We start from the raw sequence: 26,874 nt of genomic DNA, 5'->3' as shown, positions 1-26,874 counted from the left end.
ATCTATCTCTAAGAAAAAAAAAACAAAACCAAAAAGTGCTTATTTTCAGCAGAAATAACAGTCTGGCAATTTTTATTTTTACTTTTTTTTTTTAATTTAAATCATTTCTTGTATTGCAAAGGAAGATAAATAAGATACAGGAACTCAAGATTCCACCTGAAAGCATGGGCTTTCTCTTGGAAAAATCTTGTTGCCAAGAGCCTCCTGCTCCAGGCTCATCAATGCTCACTTTGGTCAAAGATGTATTTGCTACTCTAATTCTTTAAAGAATATTTAACTAGGATAGGGGGTCCAAGCCCCATAACTATCTCTGAGTACAGGTGTTTAGATATGCATTGCTATCTCTTTACTAGGTTCAAATATGCAGGATGTTGTTCAAAAAGCACTTTTTAAAACCAGATTGTCAAGCTATAATGAGCTTTTCCTGCTGAAGTCCTGTAAAATGCCTTAAATACAAAGATATTAGCAAAGCAGTGTTTTCAAAACTTGCACTGAGGATTGATACTAAATTAAAGCCTTTGTCCAGAGGCTGTGTGATAGTAGGCACAGACTGTCAGACCCATAAAAATGGGGTTGCAGGTTTTTCTGTGGGAGTAGAATGCTTTTCTTCTTGCAATTGCATGCAGAATCTGCTTGCTTTGTGTAAGTTAAGGCACATTCATGTTTGCATATTACTTGCATGGAGCTTGATTATCTTCACCTGCCCATGCTTTTGTTGAGGTCTCAGGCTGCTGCCAGTGGCTCAAATGACAGTGAAGCACAGCCACTGTAACAAGAAAGAGGAAAACAAAGTTAAATTTAGTAAAAAGACCTGTAGCAAGCATGCATAATTGCATTTCTAGCACATAGTCAGCCTGTTGGTACAGAAGTAATTTTAGGATCTTTCCTGAGCGATTTAAATTTATATTTCACTTAAATAAGTTTTGGGATTCTCAGCTTCAGAATTAAGTTATGTTCAGGTAATAAGCCAAGTCAGACACATGTGGGAGGGTACTTTTCTCCAAACTTAGTCCTTTCTACAGGGCACACATGAAAGGCAGAAATAAGCAGACATGAGCAAGACCTTCACTCTTGCCTACACAGCTGCACCTGCATTTTGGTCTGTTGACAGAAAAAGCAGGGAAGAAGCCAAAATTACTGCCAGCAAAGGGATAAAGGGCTTCTGGTGCAAGTAACTGTGTCTGTTAGAGAATATGCTGTGATGTAGGTACATTTTTTTTTAAAAAGGTAACTTCTCTAAGGCTGCTTATGTAGATAAATCCAGCACAAATGTGAGTACTTATAACCAGCCATCAGAATGGAGCAGGACAGACTCTAAATTTCCCCCCCACCCCAAATAAAAATTAAAACAAATGTTTTAGAGCTAAATGAACTTACATTAACAAGGTTCAATTCTATTGTTCCACTTTTCTCAGTATCCAGTTTTCTAAACATTTCTGTGGTTGGAGAGAGGTGACAGACAAGGGTAAATACAGGAACTAATTTGAAAGTCTTCCCTTTCTTTGTGCTTCAGGATCAATAAGGAATTAAGTCCCAGAATCTAAAACTTGACAGTGGCCTACACCCCAAATCATTGTGCAGGAGCAAGACTGAACATTTTTAATTGCTGTCTAGTATTTTTTAATTTTTTAATCAACATAAGAATTGTTTGCACGGAAGACCATCTGTGGTTCAGCAGCCTGGCCTAAAAGACTGATTCCTGGATCTAGGAGGAGCCAGATTAATATCTCAGGTTTGAATTTGTCTGATCACCTTATCCTGGGCTTTTGGACAGTTCTGCCTGGACAGTTTTCCTGCTGGAATCCCCAGGCAGCAGAGCCTGCCTGGTTACTGAGGGTGCACTCACTGAACAAGGTTTCGAGCCGAATCAAACAGCGCACGAAGTTGTCAAAGTCAATGACGAGATCCTCGTCAGCAAAACGAGCCACGATGACCTGATGTAACTGGCAGTTCAGTTTGAACCCTGGAAATACAATGCCAAGGATTTAAAAGACTCTTTAAGACTATTAAAGACTATTTCCAAAGAGTAAACAAAGGTACAGAATGAAATGCCTGATCCTGCCTGGTGGCAGGAGGGGAAGGCTCCAGAGTGCCCAAAATTCAGTAAGTTAAGATGGGACTGTATGGCTCTGAGCATCTCTCACCCTGCTTGAAACTGATGGAATCCTCTGAAGAGACAGATCAATAGAAATACCTGCTGTTTCCAGTGCCCTCCTCATCTCATACGAGTTCATGGTACCCGATCGATCCACATCAATTTCTCTGTAAATTTTCTGCAAAACACAAAACCCAAAGGGAAACCTTGGCAATAATGCAGAGTGTGATTTGGCTTCTGGCAGAAGTGAAACATTTTGAAATGCAGCCTTAAAGCACTTTGCAACATTGATGAATGTAAGGACTTGGTACTTAGATTCATTTCTTTTAAAAGTGACTTTAAAAAGTAAGTTTTTTTAATGCAGTAGCCAGAGCAGATAAAGACAAAACCTGGGGGACTACAGACACACAGTCCCTGCTCTGGGAAAGATGGCTCTGCACATTGTATGGCTCAAATCAGGCTACAGCCACTTCTACATGTGATTGATTGTTCTCCCAAAGGGGTTGTGTCTTACCTGGTATTTCTGAATCTTTGTCCAGAGGGTGTGGAACTCCTTCAGTCCCAGTTTGCCACTCCCATCATTCTTCTCTGAGTTAAGGAAGTTTCTTCAGAGTGAAGAAAAAAGGGGTTTCCTCTCCCTCTGCTGGGTTTACTTACATGGGCAGTTATGACTTAAAAAAAAATTGCAAACAGAAGAAGGATTCAAGTCTTCTCTGAAGGACTCAAACTCTCTCCAGGACTCATCCTGTTGAGTACACAGTTGTTGTCCAAGCTATCCATCTAAATCATTAAGATCATTAATTTAAATCGTGGCCAGTTCACAAGCTCTTTCTGCACCCCTGCTGCAGGTCTCTGTCTTTCCACTACAAGTATGAACGAGCCAGGATGATTCCATTTTGTTCTGCATAGTGGGTTCAACACCTGCAGGTACTGGAGCACAAGTCCTGGGTCTGGATTGTAAACAGGAAAAGCCACAGCCAAGCCTGCTATTTGGAGACCTTCAGCTCTAGAGCAAACAGCTAACTAAAGAACCTGGTCATGGCACTGCTCCCAAAACCTGCCATGGAGTGCCTATGGACTGCTGTATTTTACACCAAATTAGAGAAAAGTATCACCTTGTGCTGGTAATTTTCCCTTTTTCCAACTCTGCAATTCAACTCCCACTGCACAGAGAAGCTCAACACAACTATTCTTAGACCTGATACTTTATCCTACACTTTTGCCTGTATCTTAAGAGTAAAGGCTCCTAAAATCCTGCATACTCTCTGCTTCCTGTATGGCATGTCAAAACAAAACACTGTTATTTGTGTCCCTCATTTTCCATTTCCTAAGTCCCCGTGGCTTTGTGATGCTCTTACCAACTCCAGCCAGATAACAGAGAGGTGAAACAACCCTGCAGCCAAGGCCATCCTCACCATGCTGAGAGCCTTTTCCCAGCACAAACATCACTTGGTCCCCAGCTAAACCAGAGCACCCAACAACTGGGAAGGCTTCCAAGCAGACTTTGTTTGATAATGGATTTTCCCACTGCCTGGGATAACAACAACAAGGGAGTGGCTTTCCCAGGGGAATCAGGTTAAAGCCAGCTTCTCCACCTCAGGAGCCATTAGTACACCAGGATGGACCCACCAGGGAGCAGAGGCAGCTGGCCTGCTTCAGCACAGGAAGGGGAATGTCATCTAGGAAGAGCTTTAAAGGATACATCTAACAGGTCAACCATTATTTTGCATGTCTCAATACTAAATCCATCAGATTTAATATCTTGGCCTGTAAGGAAAGAGCAAAAGACAGGATTATCACTGCATGCTGTACCACAGCACCTTCCTAAATAGCTCATGATCTCTCCAACCAGCTTTTATTTGCTTCCAGAGGTGCCATCCTTTGAGCTGGGATGTGTCCCCAAGCAAACAGCCTGAGTAATCTGGTTTGTGGGCATGCTGCAGCAGCAAGAGACAGAGACAAAAGCTTTCCTGCTCTTACTGTCTGCCTGCAGAGTGGACTTCTGTGGACAACCTGGACTTCCAGCTTAGGAAGGTCAGCAGGAGGTGGCTTCATGAAAGGCTGAAGATGAAGCCAAGCTTGGTAGGCAGCAACAGCTCATTGCTGGTTACTGGCTGCTGCACTCAGACATACAGCACAGCCCTGACCACCTGCTAAGATTTCACTCTGGAAATTAAAGAGACACTTATTTCTCCAAGAACTTGTTTCTTGGGCACTGTTTAGTGGGAAGGAAAATAATGCAGAGCCAAGCTAGGAATCTCTTCACAGAAAGAGAAGCCCAGAGTTTCAAAGTTTCTCCTCCTCCTTAGGGACACCCCAGACCATTGGCTGGGCTACTGCTTGAATCACTCATGGGTGGTTCAATACTAAAACAGCAGCAATATCTCTCTTGGTTATTATCATGGATTATTCAAATCCATCCATCCTCCTGGCAGCCAATTCCCAGTGGCAGATGCTGGGATAAAAGACACCCATCTGTACCCTGCCAAAGCACACAGCTTGTGAGACACCTCCTAGGCTGGCACAGCCCCAGCCTTGCTGCAGTCCCCTGAAGCAGCAGAGAGAGCATGTGGTCATGGCCATGAGGAGAGCCAAGCAGCAGGTCAGGGGCAGAGCCCAGGCTGTGACCCTGCCCAGGCCAGCAGTGCCCTCTGTTCTCCCATGGCCACTGTGGAAACCTGCTGGTGGCACCTGAAGCTGCTGGTGGAGGAGGGCACTCACGTTTAGCCAGGATTCTATTCAGGATGCTGCGCAGTTCAAAGGCAGAGATCTCTGCATCCTGTGGAAAAGAGGAAAACAAATTTCCCACCCTGAGCTGCAGACAGCATCTGCAGCCTCTGATTCCTTCAGGTAAGCTGGCCAATTTCTAACACCCCTTTGAGTTCAGCTCCCTTGAATGGAAGCTCTCCCCACCTCCCATTCCCAGGTGCACCACCAGTTCCCAGAGATTTGTGGCAATCACATTCTCTGAAAAAATCCCCTCACCCAGGATTTTCCTCCTGGGAAGCTGAGAAGCCTCAGAGAAAAGGAAAACAAATTCTTATCTCATTTGCTTCTCCTGTGTTGTGCTCATGTGGAATGTGTTTGGAGATTGTTTACCCACAGGTGATTGTTTCACTGTATTCTGGTGTGAGTTGTTTTCACTCTTTGGCCAATTGGGGCCAAGCTGTGTCAGGACTCTGGAAAGAGTCACCAGTTTTCATTATTATCTCTTTAGCCTTCTGTAAGTATCTTTTCTGTATTCTATAGTATAGTATAGTATAGTATAGTATAGTATAGTATAGTATAGTATAGTATAGTATAGTATTGTATTCTTTAATATAATATAGTATCATAAAATAATAAATTAGCCTGCTGAGAACATGGAGTCAGATGCATCATTCCTTCCTGTCACAGGGAACCCTGCAATTACAATAAGTGGGTAAGAGAGATGCTTCCCCCAAGACAGAGTTTAGCTCTTGTGCAGAGTGGGCTCTCAAGTGTGTGCACAATTGTGCATCCCAGAAGCTGTGCAGTCACCCACCTGCTCCCACAGAGGATTTCTGAGCACTCCTGGTGAACAATCTCTGCTCCTTTTGAACTGTGAGCTTGACTTTCATCTCTGCAGGGCCGGAATCCTGTCCCTGGGCAGAGCATATGGCTGGGCTGGGCTTCTCCCCAGGCTGCTCTTGCCTCGGGCACACCTTGCTGCTGGGTGTGCTGATCTCTATTGTATTTGCAGGGATCCCCGTGGCAGGGAGGAATGATGAATCTGACTCCATGCTCTCAGAGGCTAATTTATTACTTTATGATACTATATTATATTAAAGAATACTAAACTTAACTATATTAAAGAATACACAAGGGATACTTACAGAAGCCTAAAAAGAGAATAATGAAAACTCATGACTCTTTCCAGAGCCTCTCCACAGCTTGGCCCCACTTGGCCAAAGAGTGAAAACAACTCACAGCAGAATCCAATGGAACACCCACCTGTGGGTAAACAATCCCCAAACACATTCCAAAGGAGCAAAACACAGGAGAAGCAAATGAGATAAGAATTGTTTTCCTTTTCTCTGAGGCTTCTCAGCTTCCCAGAAGCAAAATCCTGGGTGAGGGGATTTTTCAGAAAATGTGAATGTGATACCCACTCACCAGGGTGCCAGTAAGATGCTACCAGAAAAACACTCACATTTCCTGCTAGCTGCCCAAAAAGCTTTTTAAAGCTGGGTTCGATGTCATCTTCACTGATTTCAGTCTAAAAGACAGAAACAGAGAATGTCAAAAGGGAAAAAGTTTCTGAATGAGAAAGACTTAATGCATTTCCTTGCCCTTCGTGAAAAATTCAACTGGCAAGGTTGAATGTACAAATTAGTTCTTACTATGATTTTATTCAGTTTTATTTTCAGGAGCACTTCAAAATACTGGCATTGTAAATGCTGGAAAAAACAGCCACTACACATGGGGTAGCTGCATTAGTAGGCAAAGCATCCCCAGCTCCAGCAAAACTAAACATATGGTGAGCCACTAGTTACTCCTGGAACAGCATTACAGGCAGAAAGAGCCCTGCTGCTGAAAGCTCCACTCCTGGAGTCCTGGAGAACAAAGGGAATTTCCTGTGGCTCCAGTTAACTCTTGAGATGTACCTCTGCCTGGGAAGTCCAAGTTCTAGACAAAGGACAATTGTTTCCATTACATTCCTGATGATATTTCCATTTGCTTGACACCCAGATATGGATATTGAGAAATCTTTTCCCATTTCCCATAGTGGGACAACATTTCTTGATAATGCCTATAGAAAACATCACTCTGCTCAGGGAACAGGCACTCTAACCCCCCCTTTACAACAAAATTATCTCAACTGAAAACATTTCATTTGATGTACCTCATCAAAATTGCCTTCAATTTCATCATCTATCACCCTAGAAAGAGAAAGAAATCAATATTCAAATCAAAACAAATCACGTTTATGACGCTTTTCCTTCAAGCTTCAGTTAAAGAGAGATTCCTTAAAATATGGAAATAACAATGAGCATTTAAAAATTACTGGATTAATCAGCTGTGGACACAGCACAGCACAGAGAAAGCTGTATTTTGCCAGCTGTGGCAACAAGAGTTTGAAAAGACACTACAAATTGTAGTGCCACAGACAGGATTTTGGGGCTCACATAACTCTTTGGGTCTTTTTTTGCCTACTTTGCACAGGACCTTGGGTACCAGTCAAACTTTGTCTAGTCATTTCTTCTTTAAACCAGCAAAAAAGTGAGACCCCTAAGGTAATTCTGATGTGTCTCATGCTGAGGGAGCACCAGACCTACAGATGGTACCCAAGAACTCCTAAGGGCCCATCAAAAGCTGAATAATGAATTATTCAATCCAACAAACACCCCGGGATTCCCACTGCTCTAGGAATATGCAGCAAAATATTACAGGCTAGAGGAAGGTTTCTGCTTGCTTTGAATCAGGACAACTCAATCCAAATGAGCCCACAGCCCTTCCTCAGGCTTTAGCCCAGCTCTGCTCTTTAAATGTGACATGTCTAAGCCTTTTAATTTTAATTAAATAGGAACTGGGATAACAAAAGCAACAAAATTATTATTATTATTATTATTATTATTATTATTATTATTATTATTATTATTATTATTATTATTATTATTAGTATTATTATTATTATTATTATTATTATTATTATTATTATTAATCCCCCACGTGCCCACTGCTGTAATATGGTCACCACAAGCTACCCACGTGGAGTTTGCATTTTTTTCAGAGAAGACCCTGAGGCAGAAGTCTCCATTCTTGTCGGGCTCAAAGGTGGAGGGCACGATGATGTATTCCCCTGCAGGCAGCTTGAAGCGGTTCAGCACCTCCCGGAGGTTGATGAAGGTATTGGATTTTTCCCGGGCTTTGTTGGTCAGGAAGAAGTTTTTGCTCAGATGAATATTTGTCTGGCCAGAAAACTTAGGAAAAGCAAGGAAAGGGAGAAAAAAAAAAAACCAAACCAAACACTGGAGTCTGCATGTGTTCACATTTACAAATTTAAAATAGCATAGATATGTCTGGGGAAAAGAAAAAAAAGATGTCAGCTTGACAGAACTGCAAAAGAAGAGAAAGGGAGTGGGACTCCTGAGATGTGGCTGCAAATATATTTTGCAGATCATTGCAATAAATCATTCAGGTCATGCTTTTGGTTTTGCAGATGATGATGGGTGGCTGAAGATATTGGGCACATTCTTCCACCAATCATTTTTCTTTAAATTGAGATGGTACATGAGCCATGTCCCTCTGGTCCCCAGAGCTGGTGCCACCTGCAGCTCAGCTCTGCCTCCCAGGTCAGAGCAGAGCCTGCTCATGGAGGGCTCCAAGAATTAAAAAAACCCCACAATAATAAAATAAAATCATATTTGGAGTGAAACATCTAGTGAAGGGGGTTGGAACTGAGTGATCTTTAAGGTTCCTTCCAACCCAAACCATTCTGTGATTCTGTGATCTTCCAGAATGAACTGTTTTTGCAGAGTCTTACAGGTGGGCTGCTTCAGCTCTAGAAACCAGCTTCAGGAATGTGCATCTTTCAGACACCTCCTCCTTCCTGTCCTCCCAGATTTTTAAGAATGAAGAAAGAATTTGAAAAACCTGTCAGACCTGCTGCATAGGGAGAGATAAAATCCCACCTTCTGGGGGAAAGAAGAGTGAGAATCAGTTTTCTTATGGAAATGAAATATTTGGACAACTAGGGTGAGTGACAGAGTCCTGCTAAGGCATTAAAAAAGAACATAAGAAGTTTAATTAACCAGCAGCACCATTTCTTTTCCTGATGAAACCATACTTTACATAAAAGCCACTGGTTTGGGCACAGCCTCAAGAGCCACAGGATGCCTCAGCTGCTTCACACAGACCCTCACAGGGACAGCAAACCCAGTAATGAGGTTACCCAGGGGTTTTGCTGAGCTTCACTACGTCCTCTGAGGAGCAACAGCTCAGAGGCATTGCTGCATTGCCACCCCTCTGTGACCCCCAGGTAGAAATAGAGAGAAACCAAAAGAGGTGGTGCTTAGGGAAATGAATATAAACACCTCCTTGGAATATTATTCATGAGGCAAACATGAACTCTGTGCAAACCTGGAAAAAGCAGCTGTGCTCTGAGGGAGCAAGTGTGGGGCTGGGCTGAGAGGAGAGCCACAGAAGAGTTGCTTTGGGGAGTTTTTACAGCACTGAACACTTATCCCAATACAGGACACTAAAAATGCAACATGATCTCAAGGCCCCTTCCAGAATCAATGGCCTCCAGCTGCAGACTCTGTGCAGTCATGCTGTCCTGCAGTGAGGTGCAGAAGATCCTCTGAACCTCTTCTTCCCACCAGACACTGAGCCCCAACTCTGCACCTCGACCACCAACCCATGGCACATACCTCTGGGGGCACCTGCAGGGAGGAAAGGAGAGAGTTAGTTGCTTGTTGAGTGGTGAATGGCATCTCCATGCCCACATCACCCAAGGCCAAGGGCTGGCTCAGCTCCCAGCTCCATCCCTGAGGCAGGTGAGGCTCACCTGGGGCATTGTGGCCACAGCCAGAGCCACAGCCAGGCTGGTTGTGGCTTCCTGCTGAATCTCCTCCCTGCAGCCCACCAGGATTTTTATTGTAGGCTCAATTTCTCTACTATTTCTCCCCATCTCCTCTTTCTCACTCCTGGCTCTCTGCCCTTTCCATCAGCAGGAAAGGAGACGGGCTAAGCAAGCACGACACAGCTTTTTGTTTCTTTACAGCCTCCTTGCTGCAGCTGCTGTCCAACTCAACCCATCTGAGTTTTGATGGAAAGCCCAGCATGGGAACTGCACTATCCCATTTATGGCATTGATTAAATTAGGTTTTCCCTTTCCCTTCCCAGTCCTGTCAACCTTCCTTGCCTCATAAATGGCAAAGCCAATGGTGTGCATGTCCTCGCCCATCTTCCTCTGCCTCCGACGGTGCTTCTGGATCAGCCCAATGAGGAAAGTGCAGCCCCCCTCAGGATCATCAGGGTCCTCATCTTCTTCCTCCAGCTTGATCAAATACTGAGGATTTGTCCAGAATGTGTCTGGGAAGAGGATTTAACAAACTACTCAGGGGCTTCTTGGATAGCAACCATGGTGATATTTAAACATGTCAGGTGTGACAGATGTGTACTGCATTTATCACATGGGGTGCTATGTACTGTATTTATCAAATGGGGACGCTATAGATACTGCATTTATTACATGGGGGTGCTACAGATACTGCATTTATCACATGGGGTGCTGTATTCTGCATTTATCAAATGGGGTGCTATAGATACTGCATTTATCACATGGGGTGCTATAGATACTGCATTTATCACATGGGGCGCTATGTACTGTATTTATCAAATGGGGGCGCTATAGATACTGCATTTATCACATGGGGCACTACAGATACTGCATTTATCACATGGGGCACTATATACTGCATTTATCACATGGGGCGCTATAGATACTGCATTTATCACATGGGGCACTATAGAGATTGCATTTATCACATGGGGCACTATAGATACTGCATTTATCACATGGGGGCCCTATAGATACTGCATTTATCACATGGGGGCACTATAGATATTGCATTTATCCAATGGGGCACTATATACTGCATTTATCACATGGGGCACTATAGATACTGCATTTATCACATGGTGGGTGCTATATACTGTATTTATCACATGGGGTGTTATATACTGCATTTATCACATGGGGCGCTATAGATACTGCATTTATCACATGGGGCACTATAGAGACTGCATTTATCACATGGGGGTGCTATAGATACTGCATTTATCACATGGGGCACTATATACTGCATTTATCACATGGGGGTGCTATAGATACTGCATTTATCACATGGAGTGCTATAGATACTGCATTTATCGCATGGGGGTGCTACAGATACCATGTGATAAATGCAGTACTGCCAAAATCAGCTGTTAGAAGAGAAAACCAATGCACTGCCCTGCTCATCCCCACCCCAGCCTTTACAACTACAACAGAGTCTCATCACGGAGCCACATTTCCCAGAATTTTTAGAGTTTAATCCTAGATATCCCATTATTCATCCCAAACCATCTCCTGGAAGCTCCCAGAGAAACCACAACCTCTCCTGCCCTGCCAAGAGCTGCAGTTTCACTTTGTGTGACCCACAGGCAACCCCAGGCCTTCCCTCCCTGGATCAGTGGCTGATCCATCTGTCTCTGGAATTGGTTCCCAGTCAGTGCAGTCATGCACCTCTGTGCTTATTAGCGTCCACTAGGATGGACAAGTAAAAGATTTCCAGTTTTTCTTACTTGGGTAGTTCCTGCAGCCCCCTGCAGTGGCTCCTCTCCTCCAGTTGCCATCCAGCTTCTGCAGGCTCCACTTTTTGTACCTGTCACTTGCCAGGGTGTCTGGAGTCAGGTTGCAGATCTCCAGGCGGGAGTAATGCCTCAGGAAGTCGTTGAACGCCATCCTGCGGGAGACAACGCTGCTGGCAATCTCTCCTCAGGACGGTTTCCCATCCCACCTTGTCCATCCTCCCTCCCTGCCACTGGGATTCAGCACTAGGGCTTGGGGTGAATTTGCACACTCCTCTTGGAGAGCAAACTGGGAGAAGTTGCTTTGCATGAATAAAAGCAGAGCAGCTGACATTCCCTGTCACTGTCATAGTTTCTGAAAAATCTCTTTGCCCAGGATTTTTCCCCTGGGAAGCTGAGAAACCTCAGAGAAAAACGAAAACAATAATTATCAGATTTGCTTCCCCTATGGTTTGCTCCTTTGGAATGTGTTTGGAGATTGTTTCATTGGTTTCATGTGAATTGTTTCGACTTAATGACCAGTCAGTGCCAAGCTGTGTTGGGACTCTGGAAAGAGTCATGAGTTTCCATTATTATCTTTTTAGCCTTCTGTGAGTATCCTCTCTGTATTCTTTAGTATAGTTTAGTATAGCATTCTTTAATATATTCTAGTATCATAAAAGAATAAATTAGCCTTCTGAGAACATGGAGTCAGATGCCACAGGGCACCCCACAAATGCAGCAATTCCCTTCTGCTGGAATGTGACGCTCACCAGAATTCCCCATCCTCGTGTCTCCTGGTCAGTCGCTCCCGCACCTCAGGGTCAACACCACTCCAGTTTGGGCAGCTGGAAGAGAAGCCCACATCAACCACAGCCCATGGGAAAGGTGAAACTCTAATGTGCACAAGGTCTAACTTTTAGCAGTTCCAGAATTCTCAGATCACTGCAGAATTAAAAATAGATGCACCTGGCACATGAAATACCTCACTTCTCAAATATCCAAGGTAAAGGATGAGAGTGTTATTTTTAGAAAGTGCAATGTCTGGACTGAGACAGAAAAAGGAAGAGTCAGAATAAAAGCTGCCCAGCCACAGAAGTGTGTAAACTCCAGCTTTCATGGCTAACAGCAGAAATGGATTTTTAAAGCCCTTTTAGAAAGTGAGTTTTCAGAAGCTCACCACTGAATCCAGGCTGTTAAATAAGCAGACACTACAGGGAGTTTTCTAGGATTCACCAACCAAGTCTCTGCATCTTACACAAAGGCTGGAATTTGCATGAAAGGCACCACGTACTGTGCTGGCTACAAGGGAGATGGCAGCAAGGGGATGCTTCTCCCTGAAACAGTTCCACGTGAACACCACCTCCAGGCAGGACTTACAGAGGAATTTCAGGTAGGGAACAGACAGAAAAGCACAGAAACACGGCTGCACCCCTGCAGTAAAGGGCTAACAAGGAAGGCATTGACTCACTTGTCATTCCATTTCCCAGTCCACTCCACTTCTCCCCAGGGATTTCGGATTCTGATCAGCTTCTGCACGGTTCCTCGGAAGTTCACCTGATGGGATCAGAAGTGAATGGAGAGGCACCAGAGACTCAGCACCACCCCCCCTCCCTCATCCTCTCCAGTAATTAAAAACAAAACAGCAGGTACAGAGACATTTCTCAAAGTCATCACTTAGGTATAAATTGTCTCTTCACATTCAAATGCCTTTTTACCCCTGTGTTTATATGTTGGAGGAGCCTGTTACAACAGCCAGGACACTGAGACTGGCCACAACCCCTCTGAGCACACCAATGCCCCACAGAGCAGCAGCCTCAGCCTCTCCTCTTGTCATCTGCAGGTCTCTGCAGTCCAGAGATGACACCCCAGATGAAATATCCTTACAGAATCTGCACAGACCTCCAAAGGAGCAGCCTGGCTAAATCATGCCCACTTGTGAATTAAGGTGAACAAGCTCCTTCTTCCCTGCTTTTGCTGTGAGAAGAAGACCAAATGCACACCCACAAACCAGCACAGCGTGTCAGCAGCTCTCTACACCTCACCCTGAGCTTTCAAAAACTATTTCAGAAACAATTCCCAGTGAACTAACCACAACCCACTGCACACATGGAAGGATGCCATGATCTGCTTCCTTTGTTTTGTCTTGCCTTCACCAGCCTGCTCTTGGTCAGGCCCCTTGTGCTTGAACACCAAGCCCAGCTGAAAGGTGCTGCTCAGCAGCCACTTTGGGGACAATAATACATGGGAGTTTTTGGTTTGTTTTTTTTTTTTGTTTTTTTTTTTTTTTTGCTCAGGACACTTCTTGCTGTGCTTCTAAGGTAAAAAAAGTGTGGCCTGCTGTACAGAAATGGACTGAAGGGCCTGGTCACCAGCAGAGGAGAACATGCCTCCTGGACAGAGCTGCCCACCACCCTGCTCAGTGGGAAATAGCCATGCTCATGGAATAAGAGGGGTTTTTTTTTGGTCAAACACCCAAAAAGGCAAATCTGTGTATATCCAAAACATACCAACTAATTAAGCATTCCTTCAGAAAGAAGAGACTCAAACCCCAATTGAGCAAAATGGGTGACACTTAGGAATTGGCAGTGCTGAAGATGGGTTTGTGGTTGCCCCACACAGACCCTGCTGCACCCTGGGGTGGCACACCGACCTGCTCTGCCCCGGTGACCGAGTACGCGTGTCCCTTCACCAGCTTCTGGGAGGTGACTGCTTCTGTTTCTGCAGCACTGGTGATCTGCAGGGCAAAGGACATCAGTGATTGCAGCTTCCCATGGGCAGGGGATCCAGCAGAACAGAGCTTCCCCCTCCAACAGAGCTCTCATCTCGCTGGGAGGCTGCAGGAGTGGTTTGGCTGCTGCACAAAAGCCACAAGTGTGCCAGAGCAGGGAGAGGGGACAGCAGCACGTGGGGTGGTGCTGGAGCCCCAGGGGGTTTGCCACGTTTGTGGCATGGGGTGCACACCAGAAGCCTGGCACTGCAGCAAAGTTCCCTCCTGGCTCCAAAACACCCGGTGTGGTGCAGCCACTCTTGTGCATCTCCAAAGGGGATGCACTCAATAAACTCCATATTCTCAAGGGACCAGGAGAAAAACAGGGAGTGACTGGCCCGAGGCTCCACTGGCATCACACCCAGCTCCAGCAAATTTCAGGGTCAAGGCACCCCCTGCAGCTCCAAAGCAGGCTGGGAGGTTCCCCTTCCTTTCCCCAGCCCTGGGATCTGCCCTACAGGGCAGCAAGGGAAGAGGCTGAACTCTGGATGCCATTCCTACCTGAGGGCACATCCCTCTCAATTTTTCAGAGCCACTGCTTGGGCAGTCTGGCCTTTAAACACTGCAGAGAAAAGTCACTTCTTGCCAGACAGTGAATGTTTAACCACCTATGAAACGTGGCTGTCACTGTCTTTCTACCATTTCAGAAGTGTGTGACCTCTAAACAAACATATTTGAAGCTTAAACAGAGAGGATTGGCTGGAGCAGGCAGGATTCCTGCTGTCAATTACTGCCCAACAGCACACTCTCCATTTAATGCCTAATCTCTGTGTCCCTATTTCTCTTACTGAAGAGAAGGAAAGATTTTATTTACAAGCTTTTTATTCTTTTCAAAGGATAAACTCAGCAACAGTTAATTTACACTACAGAAAGTGGTAGCACTTATCAACAACATAATATATTTACTCTCCCCTCCCACCCACCCAAGGGATTTGTATAAGTCTGGGGCAAAAATCCAGATGTCAGATTCTTATCTAAATGCAAACGAGTAAAACAGGCCTTGAAAATACCAAAAAGTCAAATTGACATTAACCAAACACTTTTCCTGCTGTGAAGCTTCCCTCTCCTGGGACTCTGATTTAACTTGAAAAATGGGAGGAAACATTTACATTTATATTATGAATGGAGTTTTTGTAAACAATTTACCTTCCCTTTAGACATAACTAAGATGCAATCTCATTTGGGAGGAGGGTGATTACCACAATAACAATCCTTAGACTCATTTCAGTAAGGCTAAAAGCAATGCTGAACCCTTGAAGGCAGGGCCAAAACTCCTCTTTTCATTCCCATGTGGGTCCAGCTTCTGACAACGTCTTCCCATAAAACCTTTCAAAGGTCTGGCAACAGTCTGAACCTCTCTGCTTCCAGAGCAGAGCCCAGATTTTTTTGGGAGCATTCCAGGTACAACTTGTGCAACAAAAAAGGCTGCAGCAAGGATGGACATTGCACCTCTGAGCCCCTGGCTGCAGGAGCCATTAGCAGCAGCTCTCTCAGCCTGTGCCATCCTGCTGCCAGGCTTTCTTAGGAACACAGATGCCCATCAGCACCCCTGACAAGTTCCCTGTGTGATTCATTACCCCCAACCTACCACACAGCAGAAGGTCTGTCTCATGGAAGAAGCACAAGGGAGGGAATGAACTTTTCACATGAGCTAATGAAGTTTAGCTTCAGCCTAACCCCCATGGAGAGCACATGTCAGAGTCACAGCTGTGGGTCAAATTCTCCAGGCACAAGGCAGAGCAAGGAGCCACAGGCAGAGGGCTCTGGCATGCTGTGTGCAGCTCCTGCAGCTCCACCCCCAGCCTGTGTGCACAGCAAGAGCCCAGAAACAAACCCTGCCAACTCACATCAATGGAGCAGCCAAGGAGAGAGCCTTTCTGGAGTGCCTTCTGAATGATCTTGAAGAGGTTGGGGGGTGGCTTCTGCAGCTCGTACCACTCAGCAATGCCACCGGTGAAGTCCTCGAAGCCTTCGGTGGTGGTGCCACCAGAGAGGGACTCGTAGGAGCCATTCAGCCTGCACAAAATGGGGGACAGACACAACCATCAGGCTCCCTCTTCTCTTCTTCTCACAACCATCAGGCTCCCTGTTCTCCCCTTCCTTCAGGACAGGCACTCAATGTGCCAGCTGTCACAGCACTGCTGCTTTCAGGAGCATTACAGCAGCTACAAACGTGCCCCTCCATACAGCTTTGCTTCTTAGACCTCTGAACTTGGAAAACCCAGCCCAAAATATTAAGCAATCATGCATCCACCCTGCAGGTTCAGTCATATCAATGGCAGGAATCATGAACACTATCTGAAGAAAAAAGAATATATTAAAAAAAATGAAGACCAAACAATGTGTCTCTCTATTTCTAAGTCTTTAAACACCTTTAACAGTTATGGGTCTTTATCTTTAACCCATAACTGTTAAAGATCCACTTCAGTGGATCTAAATTCCTTAATTCAAAATAGTAGAGTTAGAGGGTAGAACTCCTCTCTGGCCAACCCAAAAATGGAGATTCAGATATGAGCACTGAACACAGACCTGGGCACATGGACTGATGTGCTTTGCATCAGCTGCCAAGCCCTCAGAGGTGCATAGAGCACATGAAATGGAGCTTCCCAGGCCCTGGTGACAGCAGGCTGCTCCAAGAACAGCCTCACCACGAGATGCAAGTGCTGCTTTTCTTGGCTAGCAACAATTCCAATGCTTTTGGCTCCTTGTCTCCGGCATCTGCCAGCAAAGCCATACCAAAGGAGCCATTTGGGGGATACCCCAGAGGAGATCCATTTTGTGGGATACCCCAGAAGCTGCAAAGGCTAATAAGCAGGCTCAGAATGCAGAGTATCCATGCAGCTGGGGGTGCTGTGGGGGATGTGAGTGGGGGAAGCCTGGCCCCTGACTCACTTGGCATAGGCCTTCTCCAGCAGCGCGCTCCAGAACTCGCTGCCCTCCGCCGAGTGCACGAAGAGCAGCTCCCCGTTCTTGGTGGGCAGCCTGTCGTCCACCACCACGTCCACCCACTCCCCATACTGCCAGAACTGAGGGAAAGAGAGCACAAACATCCATCACCACCCCGTGCTGGGGGATGATCACCATCCCATCACAGCCATATTTGTCTTTGAGTGTGGATTTCCCTGGGGAAAAGCAATGCCCACGTCCCAGCCAGCTTCACCCGCCCTGTTCAGGGATGCACATACTCACATACCCTTCCTCAGGGAGGGAGCACCACAAAGGCAGCCCCTGCTCCCAGATCTTTGATTAATGGCCTTGTTCCTTCCACCATCCTTCTTAGATGTCTCCTTGTTTCTGTCTGGCTCTTTGACATCCCACAAAGCCATGCCAGGAAACATCACACATGGATACACAGCCAGCCACATTGGCTCCTGCCCAATAGCACTGAGAGGAAAAGGCTGTTTTCCACATACCTGGAAGTGGAAAATTCCTGCATATTTATCCTGGAAGCTCTGGTCTTTGGGAACAACACGGGCCAGAATTTCTTCATTCAGGGTGAGAGAAGCAATGGCTGCCAAGAGCCAACAGTCTCCTGTAAAAAGAAAAGGGAAATGAGAAAAACCAGACAGTTTTCAGTATTCAAACTTTAGTTTTTGCACTGCATCAGGACTGTGCATTATAACCAATAATTCCCTCAGCTGGGATAGGATGATCCCTCCCATCACTTCATCTCTGATCAAATACCCTCCAGATCCAGGCAAGTGTTTCCTCAAGAACAAAGTCATAAAAAAAAGTCAAATCAGGCTTTTTCTGGCCCACCACCACAGTGATCACCCATTCTGGCACTGTTTGAAAGAAAACTTAATATTCAGTGGGGTGCCTGTATGATAGGAAGCAGCACAGAGAAAAGGCAAAGAGCCTGTGGCACACACTGGTACTTAGGGGTGCAATTCCTCCTCAGAGCTGTTTTCTCAGGCATAGGCTGCATTTTTTTCCCTTCTCCAAGTTTAATAAACAAGTTTAATAAACATGTTCCTTGCTCTCCAGAGACCTGTCCTGTGGGCAAGCTCCCTTTAAGGTCTCTTGCCAGCCTCCCTGCACACAGGAGCTCCTTTCACCTTACACATCTCTGGAGGCTTTTGCTCCAGCCCTCTCTGTTTAGTCCCATGTCTGGTCTCCAGCACAGTCACCAGAGAGCCAGGAAAGGCCTGAAGGCAGCCTCTGTTTCCCAGCCCCACACACCTCCTCATCCTGCCTGGGATGGAGCCAGCACCCTCCAGCCCTGCACACCACAGCCTGCCTGGACAGTGTTTTTCCACACCATCTCCTGCCACACAGAGGGAGGAAGAGACCTCAGCTCTATAAACATTGCACTTCTACTTTCTGGAATTCTTTTCAGAGCCCAGTTTTACTTTCCCAGAGCAGGTACCCTTCTGCTCAGCCATGGGCCTCCTGCAGCCCCTCAGTGAGGTGGGCAGAGATTCACAGAGCCAGATGATATCAATGCAGGGAGCCCCCAGCATGGCAAATAATGAGCTCTGACTCCATGATTTCAGGAGGCTGAACAAATGCTTTCTTGAGCTGTATTATATCACACTAATACCATACTATATTAAAGAGATACTGCAGAAAAACCCACGATTGTCTGGAGACAGTCAGGACACTGCCTTGGCCAATCAATCCATCACCAGTGTCCAATTAACAAATCACTTTGGTTAAACAATCTCCAGAACACATTCTACATCTGCCAAACAACAGGAGCAGCAAGTAGACTTAAGAATTGTTTTCTCTTCTCCCTCTGTGCTGCCTTCCCCAGGAAAAACCCTGGGGGAGAGAATTACATCTCTCTCTCTGTTCAGAGAATGTGAATGCCACAAGATGATGCCCTGACTGCCACAGCCTGACACAAAACTCCTTGTTACCATCCCCAGAGCTGCTGTTCCCTTGCTTTGTGAACAGAGGGCAGTGGGTATTGCAGGTGGGATTCCACAGGAGAGTCCTGCAGGGTTGCAGCTTCAATGTGTGAACCTGCCACAGCTGCCAACAAGCAGCAGCCCCTGCACAGCCACCACTCTGCCATGGGAAAAGGCTCAGAAGCTTATGGGTGAGAATCTGGGATCCAAATGGGACAAAGTCTCAGGGTGAATGAACTCTGGAGCAGCCCTGGAGGTCCAAATCCATCACTCAGGCCCAAATCCATCTGTGCTCAGACAACACCAGCAGGAGCATGGACAACCTGCAGCTCCCCCCAGGCTGCCTTGGCTTGGCACAGCTGACCCCCAGCAGCAGCTCTGAGAAATACATCTGTCCCACACATCTTTTCACACCTCAGGAAAGGTGGAAGAGGTGAAATTGCAGAATAATAATACTAATACTAATAATGATACTAATAATGATGATACTAATAATAATAATAATAATAATAATAATAATAATAATAATAATAATAATAATAATAATAATAATAATAATAATTTCGAAACCTAAGGTGCTCACACTGCTTCACAACCTGGAGGGGAAGAACCAAACATAAAACTTCCCCTTCAGCCCTGCCTCTGGCTGCTTGTACTGCAATGGAAAAATCAGCCTGTCAGAGAAGTTTTCCAACAGGAAAGTCACCTTGCTATTCCCCTGTGACAAACTATGAAGCCATGATGGAATTCCCCTCCCTGCTCTGTCCCAGCACATCCAGCTGGCCCTGCAAAGTGGGGGCTCCTCTCACAGCCTCCTTCAAGGTGCTGAGACCCTCCTCCCTGGGAGCTGCATCCAGAGGCAGCACTACCCACTGCAAAGGTGTTTGCTGGGAAAGACAGGGCCAGGAGGAGAGAGTCTGGCTCAGAGGGCAGCTGTCACACCATTCTTCCCAAGAAATATTAGTATTTCTATTCCATAGCCAGGGCAGGGGCTATGGAATAGAAATACTAATATTTTTTGGGCAGGCAGGGAGCAGCACAGGAAGAACAAATGAAGAACTCAAATGGCCACAGCAGCTCAGGAGGGCTGGCTCAAGAAGCTGATCAGGCCTCCAGATGGTGAACATGCACTTCAGTGCTGTGACACATCTTTGAGTCATGCTTCCCCTGGAGGTAAGAAGCAAGGAAATTCCAGGGGAAACACCCTCCAGGGCACCTCCACACCCACAAGCAGAATTTATAAAGAATTTCTTTGACTTTCTAGCTGTCTCATCAAGGCAGACTGAAATTACAGCCTGCTGTAAAAATCTCTGTTGAACTTTATGCTGGTTTCTAACAAGAATTTGGAGTCAAACACAAATCTTAACTCTGACAGCAAGGTCCTGAGGTTTAAAAGCAGCTGCAGCATATGTGGAAGACATCCTTTGGTTTCCACATTTAAAAGTGCCCAACAGCCAGGATTTCATCTCTACCTTGTGAGCAGCCATCACTAAAAGCCCACCTGATAACTCAGACTCTGGATGAGAACAGATCTTGTCATTCTACCTGGAGTTTGAGCACTAAGCAAGCTTGAGCAGGGTCTTTACCAAATAGTCTGAACTTCCAGAACTGGGGCTTCTGCAAGGTTCCTGGCAGTGATTTTCCTTTGATAGAGAAGGAAAGTCCAAGGAGAGGCTGACAGGTTGCTTAGAGCCTGAGAGGAGTGTTAGCAAGGCTACATTCATCATAAATGATTTTTGTAAATGAACAGTAGGCAGGACAAGGTTACCAGAAAAGGGAATATTCTCAGGCTGTGAGTTTATCTATAACACATATTATTAAAAAGTAATCCTGGCATGATTACTTTTTCCTGCTTTCAGTGTTTTACTTGTAATTTCCATATACCCATCTCTGCATTTACCTAATCTCCAGCTCTAAGAAGAATGTTTAGGAAAAAAAAAAAAGTAATTGCAAGGCAAGCATAAATAGCCCTAAGGGCTTAAAATTAGCCATTCTGGAAAAAAAAAAAGGCAAAACACACCCATCAAATGCCTGAAGGGCTGTAAGCAAAAGGCAGCTCCTCTGGTCACTGCACAGCTCACGTAAGAGTGTGGGGGAAAAGGGAAAATGTACCTTCTGCCAATCACAGGCTCATCATTATTTTAAAACAGTCTTAGATGAACAGCTACTGGATGTATTTATATTAATCCACAGCACTCCAGAACATTTTCTGGTTACAAACACGAGGCTGTGGCAATCCACTGGCAGTGGAGTGGCTGTCAGCATGAGAAAACCAAGGGTCTGATTTTAGAAATTCAACCTCTTCAATCTGTTATTATTTCACATCTTTGTTACATGAGGAGGAGACACCTGCATCCAAACAGCAGCTGGGGGATCCTGTGCTGTTTACACCCCAGTGTTGTGGTACCATGGTGACATCCACTCCAAAAAAAGGTGGCTAAGGGTGAACCAGGCTTCCCTGGCTTTGGAACCTCCCCTCAGCTGTAATGAGTCACCACATCCCACGTGCTGTGCTGCCATTTGGAGCCAAACACCATCACTGACTTTGCAGATCTGATACTGCAAAAACAACTCCAAATCCTCTCCTTCCAAAGTTTCTCCTAAGGAAAAAAACCAAAAACAACAACAAAACCCAACAGCAACAGACCAAAACAAAAAAAACCTCACAAGGCCAGAATAAAGGATAATCCAAATCCCAAGGGGCAGAACTTTGGTGTCTGGAGAAGCTTTTGTGCACTGATGATCATGCCTTACATGGATCACAGTTTCTTATAGTGCAGGTCAAAAGCAATTAAACAGATTTATGCACCAGGCCAAAGACTCCTGAGCTGAAAGAAACCCTGCTCGTTAGCTGAGCTGTTTGGTGACACATTCCCTGCCAAGAAGCTGCCATGCAGATGTGCTCTGGATGCCCCATCTGTCCCTGCAGCACTCCCAGATGTTCTGAAGGGCCCAGCAACAGCAGTGAAACTCCCCATGGGCACAGGTCTGCTGCTTTTTGATCAAACCTTTTGGGGGGATAAATGGGACTACAAAAGTTTCCTATAGAAAAGAAGCAGCCTAATGAAAAGTACAGGTTTCCAAAAGCACCTGACATCTTCCAGTGCAATCTTCTCTAGAACATCCTGAAACGTGATGGGACATGAACATTCAAAGTAAATACAGACCTCAAGTAAATGTAAGCTTAAGCAAATTTCTCAATACAAATGCTGGGGTCAGATAAGGCAGTGGAAAAAAAGAAAAAAAGAAAAAAAGAAAAAAAAAAAAAAGCATTTGTACAGTGCATCTGCCAGCCCCATTGTGTGAAAGAGCAGAGATTCCATCCAGGCTCTTAGGAACTCAGTGGCTATACAGAGATAAGACCAAAAGCATCTGAATTTAATCAACAATTGTCGCACAAGACCAAAATCCTGCCCAGATTAATGAGAAGGCAGGAGAGTCATTGCAGTACTTAGTGACAGTGAAAGAGGAGATACAAACAAGAGCTCTGACAACCTCTGATTCAGATTCAGTCAGGAGTACAAAAATACCAGCTGTGAGTCACTTCAGATCCTCTGGAGATACCATAAGCCCCATGAGAACATCTGACTGCTCCAAAGACAACTAGGGCAGCAAATGCTTTCATCAATTTAAAACCAGAGTTTGGTATTTGCAACAGCAATTTCACAACTTGAAAATGAAGCTTCAGATCTTTCATTCCCATGCCCTTGCTGCCACAGCATCTGCAGAGAAAAGCTGGAAAAGCAGAAGGCAGAAAGCAACTAAGTGACTGCAGAAATGCCAGATGTTGAAATGGCATTACAGTAAACTTTAACTCCAATTTCAAGAACTTGTTACCAGAAAGTTTGACAATAAAAAGAGATAACAGATGTCTGGCATGGGCCATGCTTCATGCCAAAACAGTCATGGTGGGAGACATGGTATTGGGTGGAGAGAGCACAGGAAGGAAGGAAGCTGGTGACATGGCAACACCCCAAGGCACAGCAGAGCCTAACCCACACCACCAATGACACTGGGGCATGAGCAGAACCAGGTTCATATCTAAGTATTTTTACTGTCATGGATTTTTTTAATACAAATTGCATCTGGTTGTCAAAGCACTAACCTAAAAACCATATTTTTCTGCATGAAACCATAAGCACAAAATATAAGCTTCTCTGCCTGTTCCATTTTTGGACATGAACCTGCAAATAGCAGCAGTGGGACTAGAAACTAAGAAGTCGCTGTGTGGTGAATATTTGAAAGCAAACAAAGAGAATTTGGTTCCTTTGCCAAGTGCAGCAGCACAGCACATCTTGTGTTAGTCATGTTTCCTGCAGGAGAGCTTTCCCTAACCACATTATCTGTCTCATCCAAACTCTTCTCACTACAGCTATGGAGTAGGAGCCTACTGCTGCTTTCACTTTATTTCTTCTCCTCATATCTCTGCAGACATCCTCCACCTAAACCCCCTCCTTTCAGGCAAGGCAGGAGAGAGGCTTCCACACTGGGATAGCTGTGCCCTCACTGCCAGGCTAAGCCATTTGCTCCCCACTGTCCCCTGGCACTTCCCTGCAGCTCCCAGAGCTTCCCTGGAGAGCCCCACCGAGGGGCTGACATTGCACAAACTGAGCAGAAGCCTTGGCAAAAGCAGAGGGCTCACAGGCTGGCTCCTGAAACACCCAGTTTAATCTTCCTGGAGAGCTGGCCACCAGCAGGGAATCCTCCATACAACTTCTTTTCTCTCTACAGCATCTCCCCAGGTTTCAGGAGATTCCTCCTGCCCAGCAGAACTTTCTCCCACTGGGGAAAGAGAAGTCCTGCTATGCACACAGGTGACTGTTAAAGGCAGAAATGAGCCAGGCTGTTCTCAGGCACATGGATATGGATGAGAACATGAAAGGAGCTGGCCAGGGTCAGAAAAGCCATCAGCAAAGCAGTGTGTGCCACCCCTGCCTGGTGCATGCAGAAAGGCTGTGCTCAGTAACCACACACGTGCAAATGCCCAGGAAAGGTGAGAAAGGTCTGATTTGAAATGAAGGGAGGTGGGAGGAGGCAAAATTAGGTATTTACAGCCGTGTCTAAACCGTGGTGCCCTGGGGCAGCACCTGCACAGAAAACTCAGCTCCGTGCCCCACCTTACCTAAGGCCCCTTGGCAGATGTCCGTGCGAGTGGCTCCTCCCGCTATGAACTGGGGCTTGGAACACAGCTCCTGGCAACAAAACAAGCCCGGCATTACACCTGGCCGCAGGTGAGGCAGGGAACAAGGCCACACTCGCAGCAATTTAACCAAACCATTGACCACAGCAGGTGAGCACCACAGAGATGGAGCAGGGCAGGAACGGGTGCGGGCACCAGACACAGCAAGCACAGTGAGAATCACACTGGTGACCAGAGCTCGTGTGCAGCCAGCTCAATTCACAGGATGTGCCGGGAGATGCGCTGCATTTTCACATACACAGTGCACACACTGCTCTGCCATTACCTCCCCAACACTGACTACACCGAGGTCTTTCAGAAGTGCCTGGAGGCACCCCGGAGTCCAGCTGACCCCATGGCTCCCATGGGTCCTTCGGGAATAAACCGCACTGTGGTCAACTCTGGCTCTGCTGAAGGAAAGAGTAATCGGAAAGGACAGCCCCAAGCGCTACCCAAAGCGATCTGTCCACACGGGGAATTCTGCATGGAGAGCAAAACGACTTTTCTGACTTGTTTGTTTTCCAGGCAGAGCAAGCCACGCTGCCAGCCTGTCCCCGGAGCAAAGGGGACCCTCCGGTGCCCGGAGCATCCGCAGCCGCACGAAAGGAGCGCACCGCGGGGAGAGCTCGCACCGCGCCCCGACCGCCGCCCCCGCACGGTTCAACCCACCCAAATTTAGGGGCTGGGGGAGGGAGGAAGCCGGGTGATACTACACAATGATGCTACCGGGGATCCCCGCACTCTCCCGCCGCCCTACCGTGGGTCTGCGCCAGACGACGCCCTGTGTTTTGTGCGAGCGGGGCCCCAGCTCCCGGTAGCCGAGGGCGCTGGGGCCGGCGGGGAAGGAGGGGTCCTGGAAGAGCCTCCCCTCCTGCAGGCACTGCTGGCGCAGAGCCCCGAAGCGCTGCCCCAGGTAAGGCACAGCCCGGTCGTGCCGCCCAGCGCCCGCCGCCACCGCCCGCTCCTTGGCCAGCGCCTCCGCCATCCCCGCCATCGCCGCCGCCGCCCCGCCCCGGCTCGGCACGGCACAGCCCGGCTCGGCACGGCCCGGCCCCTCCTGTCATCCCTCCCCTCCAGCCGGTGCCGCGCCGCTGCTCAGCCCCGCCGCACCCCCGGCGTGGCTCTGGGCCGGCGGAGAAATATCCCCTCCCGCTCTGTCCAGCTGTGGCTCCGTGCAGGAGCATCTCTGCCTCCCTGGGCGCAGCAGCAGCTTCGCACCTGCGCCATCCCTGGCTCCCACTGATCCACATGTACGCATCAATTCGAAAAGGTTGGAATTTTCCGTGTAAAAACCAGAATTACCCATAACAATTCTCTACGTTTAGGGGAAAAAACAACAACAACAACAACAACAACAAAACCAACCACCAACAAAAAACCCCAACAAACAAACAAACAAACAAAAAACAAAGGAAGGGAAAACCTAATATGGTTCAAATCCTACTATGGTACATCTGCACCCCCTGTTGTCACCTTGTCACAAGGTACCATAGCGGGATTTGAGCCATAACATCGCAAGTAACAGAGATCACTTAGAGCTCGATTTGCTGGTGATCACCACAGCACACAGGACCCGCTTGCACTGCCACAAACCACAAACAGTGAGATTCCCCCGATCCTCCCCAAAACACAAACACGCACGGTGTGGGGGGAGGGAGTGTCTCCTTTTTGGCAGTGAGTTGCTGCCAAGAATGGCTGAAATGCTGCTGCTGGCACCCTGGCTAGAGCAGCATCTCTCCAAGGGAGAATTCAATTTGTTTCATATTTTAAGCCTGACTCAGGATGTGCTGGAGCCAGGCAGTGTCCCCTGGGCAGCACACAGAGGCTGTGAGCCCTTTGTGCTGCACCCACAGTGGCTGCCCAGCTGCCCTGGAAGGACAGGCACCTCTTCTTGCACATTGTTTTCCAAGTCCTGGGTGCATGAAACAGTGGTTTGGAGCCATCCAATCTGACTGAAATGAACATTACTGCTTGAAAAATGCTCAAAGAACCTAAAATTACTGGCAGTACTGTTTGCTGAGATGTGGTGGGAAGTTTTCCTTCATTGCTGGTTCATGGTGCTCCAAACCATTGTGTACCACTGCCTGTTTGTTTGCTAGTTTTGCACTTTGAGAATTTATCACTCCTCTTCCTAAGCTCAGCACAGGTCCTGCTTGCACAGCTCATGGGAAGCCATTGCCATTAAACAGGAAAAAGAGCTGAGCATTGCCCATTCAGTTCCCAATGTTCCAGAGGGGGCCCCCAAAACCTTTGGAAGTTAGACATGAATGGTCTGAGCAGCTGATGTCTGTGTAGAGCATGGCCAAGCTAGAAAACAGCCCTGGTACCATCTGGCTGTCCAAACCTGGAGAGGCACAGCCCAACTTTGCTTTGAAGATGCCTCCTGTCCCCTAGGGCTCAGAAAGGCTCTCTTTAGGAAGGGACTAATGGTGTTTTTAGCAGCACATGGGGAATCAATTGCACATGGAGAGCTGGAAGCAGATCCAGTCATGTTACATGCACTCAGCTGAGGCTGTGCTTTTAGCCAAGCTCTCCAGCATGGCTGTGCTGAAGCTCGAGAAGGACCCAGAGTGGCCCTGGAGGATGGTTTTGCTCTGGTGTTTAGATTTGTTAAGCACTGCTGGGTTATCTCACAGGCAGGGCCATCTCCTGGCCCCGGAGACAACAGGGAGTTGAACTGGCA

The 26,874-nt window shown here is 46.7% G+C and overlaps 1 protein-coding gene and 1 long non-coding RNA gene across 3 annotated transcripts; one reads left to right on the top strand and one right to left on the bottom strand.

Moving 5' to 3' along the window:
- Positions 1-588: 588 nt before the first annotated feature.
- Positions 589-25,185, bottom strand: CAPN2 (calpain 2). The gene is made up of 21 exons (XM_050972196.1): positions 24,949-25,185; positions 24,135-24,204; positions 17,573-17,691; positions 17,052-17,185; positions 16,007-16,175; positions 14,043-14,126; positions 12,861-12,946; positions 12,163-12,237; positions 11,405-11,565; positions 9,981-10,150; positions 9,487-9,498; positions 7,826-8,037; positions 6,960-6,996; positions 6,267-6,332; positions 4,817-4,874; positions 3,798-3,862; positions 2,610-2,678; positions 2,195-2,273; positions 1,847-1,963; positions 1,378-1,436; positions 589-766 (listed from the first exon to the last, which is right to left on the bottom strand). Exons 1-21 carry the CDS (start codon positions 25,183-25,185, stop codon positions 743-745), a joined length of 2,103 nt encoding a protein of 700 aa, XP_050828153.1. The 3' UTR covers positions 589-742.
- Positions 4,872-10,072, top strand: LOC108962564 (uncharacterized). 2 transcript variants are annotated; one of them, XR_007777090.1, is made up of 4 exons: positions 4,872-4,945; positions 7,848-7,963; positions 9,311-9,402; positions 9,962-10,027. It is a non-coding gene; the product is annotated as an uncharacterized LOC108962564 (long non-coding RNA). The 2 variants fall into 2 exon arrangements; XR_001991237.3 differs by lacking the exon at positions 9,311-9,402 and having other exon boundaries at positions 9,962-10,072.
- Positions 25,186-26,874: the final 1,689 nt, after the last annotated feature.

This window comes from Serinus canaria, chromosome 3 (assembly GCF_022539315.1).
Source record: "Serinus canaria isolate serCan28SL12 chromosome 3, serCan2020, whole genome shotgun sequence".
NCBI classification, from domain to species: Eukaryota; Metazoa; Chordata; class Aves; order Passeriformes; family Fringillidae; genus Serinus; species Serinus canaria.
The sequence above is the reverse complement of the archived record's forward strand: the minus strand, read 5'-3'. Positions and strand labels throughout refer to the sequence as shown.